Genomic DNA, 8,210 nt, shown 5'->3' with positions numbered 1-8,210 from the left:
GATCCCCTTCCTTCTTGTTCATTCTTCTTCTTTCAAGCTCTTATGATTTCTTCCTCCTTTTTGAAATACAAGGTCACAATTTCTAATTTTTTTCGGTGGTATAGAGCTTTGAAGTATGCCAATACACCAACAAAAGGTGTGTTGATGTACGTGGTTGGTTTTGGTTTTGTAGCATCAAATCTTGCATCTTCCTACTTGTCATCCCCACCCGGTCCTCCCACAATAACACTAGTTAGGTTGTTTTGATTGGGAACATTGCCATGAAAATATGAGTTTCATGCGTGCACTATTAATTTCTTCCTAATTTTAGTTTGAACTTGGATTATACATATTTTTCTTTTCAACCTTTATAGGAAATGCATTGCTTTGTTTATCTACATGTATTATATATTTTTGTAATGAATCTATTTGTATATTTTGTTTATTCTACCCGTGTTAGAGATTAATTGTATTTTATCTACCTATATATCAAAAAATTTTCTATCTCAAATTAATTGTGTTATCTACCTATACGATATGTTTTGCTTATTAGTCTATCTATATATCAAATATTGTTTTGTGTTATCTATCTATACGATAGGTTTTTATTCATAGTCTACCTATATCATAGATTAATTAATATTACCTACCTACATTACAAATTTTTTATCTACCTCGACAACATTTCTTTAAATTTTTGATAAACTTATAAGATTGGTTGTAATGTGTTTTTAAAATGTTTTTAATTGGAAAACGGCTAGATAACGGTATTTGAAGATTCAAAATTTTAAAATTTTAAATTCAAAAATAAAGAATTTAAATATTTTTTATTTTCAAGGGGCAAAATAAATGTAATAAAAAATCAAATAAAATTGGACCCAATCCGAAAATTGGTGAATTCTTTGGACCTGGATCAAACTGCCCCATATTTTATCTGCTCGAACTCGTAGAAATAATAAAAGTCTGTAGAAATGGCCCAGAATTCCTTTACCATGAAAACCGTGGCTCCTCCTTAATGATCTCTTTCTACTTAAACAATTTGACTCTGCCGAACTCCCCCTCCCCTTAGTGTAAAAATATCGATGTACCAAAAAACTTGTTTATCTCGTTAAAGACGCTAAAATAACATGCAGCCTGCACTACTGCACACAAATCACCCTAAATAAACGTCAAACAAACGAAAAAAATGATACAATGATCCTTACAAATAGATCAATTAATCTGGTTAGTAGCATGATGCGCAGGCAAATCATCAAGGAGGGTTATTAAGTTTGCTACATTTATCAAATTTGAAAGCTTACTGCGGTGAATCCTCGATATAAGATAATACATAATGACAGTACCAAATGAATACTAATACAACGCCCAAACCACAGTTTTTCAACCACACTCCAATTGGCAAACACAAGTACAAAATATGACTTGCGCTTCGAGCTCGGAGAAAATCCTTTCAAAATCATTAAGATATAGGCCAGCAGCTGGAACTTACTCAATTCCTTCATTCACTTGTTGATTCCATGCATGGACTCCACAACATCAATCAAAACTAGCATTTAAGAACTTCAGCAATTCATTCCTTTTGTCTTCAGCCGCCTTGTCCTCCTTTGTCTTCTCAAGTTTCAGTAGAATCTGCAAAAAGAAAGAACACGGATTTTCTCTTTCTGTTTTTAGCCACGACCAAAGAACAAGGGATAGACCAGCGTAGATGCTCCTAAGATCTCTAATAAATCTTTGATAAACAGTAAACATATATATTACAGAGCAAGGCTTACCTTTTTTCCAGAGACAGCACTGCGACGAACTCCATCATCTTTGTCACGCCCTAAAAACTGTAGGAAGCAAAATGTTACTTCACTGAGAGACAAATTAATAAAACAAACTACATTAAAATAAAAAAGAATATTGAAGACGTAATTATATGAGAGTGAAATGAAAACCTTTGAAAGCTGAACAGGGCCGCTACTTCTCTCATTCTTCTGTTTCTATATATGGCTCCCATTGCCAGGAAAAAACACAATCCAGACACATTATCCAGGCAAGCCAATGAGTACCCAGCACCATGCCACAGACCCCAGCTCCAATTTCGAAGAGCCAATCCATAAAACAGGCAGAAAGTACTATAAGCACCTCAGCAATTGAAACATAATATCATATGCACTCAGTGCCCAACACAGTGAATGCAAGAAACTGTGTGTGCGTCACATTTTTAATTAGCAGAACAGCACAGGCAAGTTTGAAAAGAAAATTTCCTATGTACAACTTCCTCATGCAATTTTTGTTGGGGTGTGATATCCACACACCCCATTTTACTTCTCACACACCTTTTGAATTTTCGACCGTCAGATCGGATGAATTGAAGAAGATCAACGGACAGAAATTATCAAGGGGTGTGTGAGAAATAAAATGAGATGTGTGGATAGCTCACCCCTTTTTGTTTAGTTGTCCTAAAATTATCTACTACTCTCTGAAGCTGGATCAAGATGCATCCACAACTATATAAATAACCGCATTAGAGTTCCCACATATATCTTAGTTAAGCCATGGTCTGGAACATACAATGAATCAAATTATCACAAATTTTAACAAAAAATCAAATGGAGGGAAGATGCACGATAAGCTAGAAAAGGACGATGATAACAGCCTTAACACAATTTTAACAGAGCAATCATATGGAGGCAAGAGAGCAACATAAAACATACTGGCCTACCTTTTTGAGTTTCCTATGATGTTTATGGCGATGACTCTTGCTCTGGTCCTTTTCCTTGCTCTAGATAGAAAGGATCAATTAAATGAGACCAAAGGACAAGCAGAAAATGTAATGTAAAGGTAATATGATTACGTCACAAAGAAATGCCGAACAAGCACCTTCTTATGTCTGTCACTCTTCTTGCGCTTCTTTGACTTACTAGATGTTTCTAGTTCACTGTCCGAAGAACTATCACTTCTGCATTAAACAAAGAAGGAAATATGTCAAAAAGCAGAGCCATCCAATTGTTGCCCGTTAGTATTTCTAACGTGCATCTAAACCGCAGTGCCCAGTAACATAATAGTTTCAAATTGAAATTCTAAAAGCAGAGAAACCAATAACAAAGCATATGATTCACTTAAGCAACTCAAAATCTTCGCCTAATTGCCATATAGCCCTTATCAATTTCCTTTAGTCGACGCACCTCACAAGGTCCGCACATCATCGATATAATCCACTACTTTCCCTTTGACAACTAAAGTTCAAGATCGAAAACCATGCTTCAACTTAACTTATGATTGATTTTAATCAACTGATGCATTTTTTTTTTCTAAATTAAAACGTAAGGGACCTTAACTTTGAGCTGAAAACAAACGAATTTTCCCATCTGGGTCGTTTCGAAACTTTCCATGTTAGCTACAGGAACTACACAGCGCACCAAACTGCATACAAATTGCAATAAATTACAAAAACCATCTTAAACACGGAATAAAATAACCCAATTAGGGTTTCTCAGAGCTAGCCACAAAATTCAAAGCCCTAATCAAACAGAGGATAAAACTGAAAACAAAATTAAAGCCATCGTATCTCACAAATATTTACATCTACGCCCAGAAAACAAAAGAAGGGTTTTGTAAATTGACCTGGAATCGGAAGGAGAGGAGGTAGAGTAAGAATCCGACGAGGAGTGGCGGTGGCGGTGTCTGCGGCGTCGTTTGGTGTTGGAGCGACTGATCTTTTTTCGGATCTTGAGGGCATCTTTGTCTTTCTCCTGGTCTTTGTCTCGGCGACTGCGGTTGTGGCGACGATGTCGACGGCGAGATGAAGACGAAGATGACGAGGAGGAGTCCGAGGAGTACTCAGACAACGATGAGGACGATGCCACCATGTCTCGCGGAGAGAGAGAGAGAGAGAGAGAGAGAGAGGAGACGGAGGGTTTGAGAAACTGGAGTTCGGACCACAACTAGAAGAAACTCGTTTTTGTGCGGGGTCAAAATAAAAAGGTTTAATTACTTTAGTGGCCCTGAAAGTGTCTTTGAGTACTACTTTACCCCATGATAGTTATATTTTTTTCACTTGCCCTCTAAGTATGTTTGTGTGTCCCAGTTTACTGTTGAAATTCATTAACTGTGTTTCTTATGTGTGTGCCATGTAGGCGTCAGGTGGGCAGAAAAATAAATATCTTTTTTTTTGTTTTAATTAAATATATTAACCACAAATTAACAATAGGACTATGTTATAAGTCTATTTTACTGAAGCATAATAGATAGAGAGGGAAAGAACGGCTGCAAAAGAGAAGATAATTGGTAAATTATGAGGTGTGTCAATTGTTAACTAATTCTACTTATGCACTTTTTTTCGTCTGAGTAATTTTGTGCTATGTTTACTAATGATTTAGAACTCGTTTAAAAGTACTTAAAATGACTAAAAACATTTTTAAGTTTCAAAACTACTTGAAATATTTCTTGAAAGAATTCCAGTAATGTGTTTATTTGAGAGAGCACTTTAAGTATTTCCTCCAAAGTATTTTTGGTCATTTTAAATGCATTTGCAGATGAACCCTCAAATTTTGATATATTGTAGATATGCCAAAGTTGAAGTTATTGTTTTGCCCGAAAGTCTTCAAAGTTTGTTGACCAAACATAAAAGAAAGACTTCAAAGTTGAGACCACCCCGACACAGAGCGGCCTGAAAATACAAGGCCCAAAAGAACAAAAAGGCTAAAAAATCCTAAATTTGTTTTAATTTTTTATAGTCAAGGGAAGTCAATGAATTTGGAAGATTGCTCCTATTTAACGTAATTTTTGTATTTTAGATATTGAACTATGAAATGAATTATTTACTTATTCTTTTATGTGTAAGTAAAACAATAAAAGTTAGAATTTGAAGAAATTCTACTGCTCCTGTGTGAATAAAAAATAAAAAAAATTATTGAACTAAAACTCTTTCGTAAAATATAATATTATATACTTTAAATATGGTTTTTTTTGTTTGTTACCCAAGCATTTCTTTTCATTTTTCTATGAATATTGAAACCATCGTATATGTTTTCCTCTTAATCAACGAGGCGTGACCTTATTTTTTCAGATAATCAAGGTATGATCTTATTTTGTTAGATATGGTATGACTTTATAAGTATTCGAATTTGAAAAAAAAAAATATCATTTAACAAAAAGTTAGTTATTATTTATTTCTTTTTTAAGTTATACTATTTTGTTTTATTTTATTAATTATAATTTACAATTTATATCTTTTTCGATTTATTTTGTTAATATATATATCTTTATCGATAGGAATTCTAATTTACAATTTATATCGTTTTAATTTGGACAATGTTATTTCTTTTGTTGGAATTTAATTCGGACTCCTGAAAAGTATAAAAAGAAGAACGGGAGAAAAAGGTTGTTGACCTGTTTGCATACAAATCCAAAACCCTAATCGCCCTCTCTTCCTCAACCTCCAAAACCCTAGCTTCTCCCAGACTCGTACCTTGCAGTCAGGCGTCGCTGTCAATCCATGGCAACCAGTAAGGCTTTCTTCTTCTTCGTACTCCGATTATTGTTCTCGTATTTGTTTCTAATAAAATTAAATTGAAAAATTAATTGGGGATTTGCAGGATTGCAATTCGAGAACTCGTGCGAGGTTGGGGTGTTTTCGAAGTTGACGAACGCGTACTGTTTGGTCGCCATCGGCGGCTCTGAGAATTTCTACAGCACCTTTGAGGGGGAGTTGGCTGATGTCATCCCCGTTGTGAAAACCTCCATCGGCGGCACTCGCATCATCGGTCGCCTCTGTGCTGGTATTCTTTTCAATTTGATATCCTTTGATATTTCTTTTCTTTTCGGTATCAATCAAGAGTTATAATTTCGATGTGTTTTTAGGAATATAAAAAAAAATTTGTTCAAATTTCGATTTCAGGAAACAAAAACGGGCTTCTTGTGCCTCACACCACCACTGACCAAGGTATTTTTGTTCTTCCGATTTCCTTTTCTTTTTGGGTATTTTATGTTTGTGGTTATTGGGTTTCGGTTTTCTGACTTATAGAGCTTCTGTTTTCGATTTATTGAAAATTAAGAACTCCAGCACTTGAGGAACAGCTTACCTGATCAGGTTGTTGTTCAGCGTATCGAAGAGAGACTATCGGCTCTTGGTAACTGCATCGCTTGCAATGATCATGTTGCTCTTACGCACACTGATCTCGACAGGGTATTCTTTCTATACTTGTTTGAAATTGTTCTTTTCATTGTATCCTGTGCAGTCTTTGTTTTCCTGCAAAAAAGCACAATTGTGTATGTGAATCAATGCAAGTAACCCATAAACTCATCTTCACAAATTGAGTACAACCACTTTGGAATCTTAGGAAATTAGAAAGACATCATACATCTATCACAAGATGTGCCCGGTTTAGCATGTAAGAATTCACAGGTTGTACTGCGAACATATTAAAACCCACTTTAAATGAAAAATACAACTCAATGCTGATTCGGTCAATACCACACATGCACGTCATGGTTGTCCTGCTTTTCTATGTTATATCGACTGTATGTGATTGTTGACAGTCACTTTATTATGTATAACATAACTTTCAGTGTTCACCAGACAGTTTGAATTTACTTCAGATTGATATATATGTAATGTAATTTTGTTCAGACTTTAATGAGGAATTGAATGGTTGGAAAGAGACACTTTATTATGCAGAACATGACTATTCACCATATAGTTTGAATTTGCTTCAGAGTTCAGAATAATATATTTGTTAACTTTATTCAGAAATTAAACAGGAATTGAATGTGCATGCTGCAAGAAGACAGTTCTTATATGAAGTTAGACTACTCTTTGCCATTTAGCAGATGACAGTAAACTTTGAATCCATGCATTTTGTTCATTTCCTTTTATTTGTTATTTTTCAGGAAACTGAGGAGATGATTGCAGATGTTCTTGGAGTGGAAGTTTTTAGGCAGACGATTGCTGGTAATATACTTGTCGGCAGCTTCTGTGCCTTCACCAACAGAGGTGGCTTGGTAAGAATACGTCTTTTTGAGTTTTTGTTTCTGAAAGATTTCTACTGTCATTGTTTCATCTTTTTTGTTCCTTTGGACCCATTCTCAATCCTAATTTTAAAAACACTTGTATAGGTACATCCCCACACATCTGTTGAAGATCTGGATGAACTGTCAACGCTCCTTCAGGTCCCTCTTGTTGCTGGAACAGTCAACCGCGGTAGTGAAGTGATAGGTGCAGGCATGATAGTGAACGACTGGACAGCGTTCTGCGGGCTAGACACCACTGCCACAGAACTCTCGGTTATTGAAAGCGTTTTCAAGTTGAGGGAAGCTCAACCTAGTGCTATTGTGGATGAAATGAGGAAATCATTGATTGACAGCTATGTCTAAACAATCTCTCTGCTAGTAAAACTCATGGATATTACCTGTTTTCTTTATTGTCAAAGTTTTTAAATAGTTTTAACTCTGAATTTACCAAGTTGTATAGTTAACCTGTGCAATCTGGTGTTGAAATTTTGTTGAAATTGGGCAATTTACTTTGGAGAATATGTTGTGTGACTAGTATGTTGTCGTCGTTTTGTTTATGACAATTGTGTTTTGTTCGTCGATTCTTCTTGTTTCGGAAGTTCCACGACCGTGCTAATCGTGTTCCGGTTCCTCCTTTTCAAAATTTTCCCTGCTGCCAGAAGTTGGATTCTGGTTGCTTTAATGCTTTGAGATGGGCAACGGAATACATTAAATACTTGGCCTCGAAATCTCACCAAGTATCAGTATGTACTAACCTCATAGTCATTTCATTTCAAACAATGAAATAATACACTATGAGTTATCCCTCATGATTACAACCGACTTTAGGGCAATCGTGCTTGTGATGAGTTAGGCCGATCCAACTTCTCGTACTTAATATTGAAATTTTCATCTCTTTAGGCCAGCTGTGCTCGTGTACATTATACTTGGTGTGCGATTACTTACCAACAAATAACACGAATCATTATATTTCACTTGCTCAAAACAGATATACTACAACCATTCAACTACTTAATGAACTAAATAATTGATTAACAAACCAACCTATTGACATCTAGTGACAAGAGGACAAGTGGACTAATCAATAGATTATTGACAACATCCAATCTCAAATTTCAATTAAATAAAATAAATTTTAAGGTGAGAGATACTATACACCTGTTTCCAACCAATATGATCGTCAAAAAAAGTAATAATTACGCTTTAATGGAAAAATTAAGCAACATGAAAAATAT

The 8,210-nt window shown here is 35.3% G+C and overlaps 2 protein-coding genes across 3 annotated transcripts; one reads left to right on the top strand and one right to left on the bottom strand.

Annotated features, from left to right (window-relative positions):
* Positions 1-1,280: 1,280 nt before the first annotated feature.
* On the bottom strand, positions 1,281-3,905 carry LOC137729049 (uncharacterized). Of its 2 annotated transcripts, none has more exons than XR_015951824.1 (6): positions 3,589-3,905; positions 2,845-2,923; positions 2,679-2,746; positions 1,917-2,054; positions 1,752-1,808; positions 1,281-1,608 (listed from the first exon to the last, which is right to left on the bottom strand). XR_015951824.1 is itself a non-coding variant. In XM_068467872.2 (6 exons), the coding sequence occupies exons 1-6, from the start codon at positions 3,831-3,833 to the stop codon at positions 1,516-1,518; spliced, it is 579 nt and encodes a 192-aa protein (XP_068323973.2). In that variant the 5' UTR covers positions 3,834-3,905; the 3' UTR covers positions 1,281-1,515. The 2 variants fall into 2 exon arrangements, 1 of the variants encoding a protein (XP_068323973.2); XM_068467872.2 differs by having other exon boundaries at positions 1,917-1,961; positions 2,687-2,746.
* A 1,426-nt stretch (positions 3,906-5,331) lies between these two features.
* Positions 5,332-7,556, top strand: LOC137728720 (eukaryotic translation initiation factor 6-2). Its single transcript, XM_068467469.2, has 6 exons — positions 5,332-5,471; positions 5,562-5,744; positions 5,864-5,908; positions 6,021-6,151; positions 6,856-6,966; positions 7,081-7,556. Exons 1-6 carry the CDS (start codon positions 5,462-5,464, stop codon positions 7,336-7,338), a joined length of 738 nt encoding a protein of 245 aa, XP_068323570.1. The 5' UTR covers positions 5,332-5,461; the 3' UTR covers positions 7,339-7,556.
* Positions 7,557-8,210: the final 654 nt, after the last annotated feature.

This window comes from Pyrus communis, chromosome 10, assembly GCF_041283825.1.
Source record: "Pyrus communis isolate YQ-2024b chromosome 10, ASM4128382v1, whole genome shotgun sequence".
Taxonomy (NCBI): domain Eukaryota; kingdom Viridiplantae; phylum Streptophyta; class Magnoliopsida; order Rosales; family Rosaceae; genus Pyrus; species Pyrus communis.
Note: the sequence above shows the minus strand (reverse complement) of the source record. Positions and strands in the feature narration are given on the sequence as shown.

What these genes read in the sequence shown, in the direction of transcription:
- LOC137729049 (XM_068467872.2), bottom strand. Translation starts at nt 3,833, where the DNA reads ATGGTGGCATCGTCCTCATCGTTGTCTGAGTACTCCTCGGACTCCTCC. An exon ending in TCCTCTCCTTCCGATTCCAG is followed by an intron (nt 2,924 to 3,588) that starts GTCAATTTACAA and finishes TGTTTAATGCAG; the next exon opens with AAGTGATAGTTCTTCGGACA. An exon ending in GTGCTGTCTCTGGAAAAAAG is followed by an intron (nt 1,609 to 1,751) that starts GTAAGCCTTGCT and finishes TTCTTTTTGCAG; the next exon opens with ATTCTACTGAAACTTGAGAA.
- LOC137728720 (XM_068467469.2), top strand. An exon ending in TCACACCACCACTGACCAAG is followed by an intron (nt 5,909 to 6,020) that starts GTATTTTTGTTC and finishes TTGAAAATTAAG; the next exon opens with AACTCCAGCACTTGAGGAAC. An exon ending in CGCACACTGATCTCGACAGG is followed by an intron (nt 6,152 to 6,855) that starts GTATTCTTTCTA and finishes GTTATTTTTCAG; the next exon opens with GAAACTGAGGAGATGATTGC.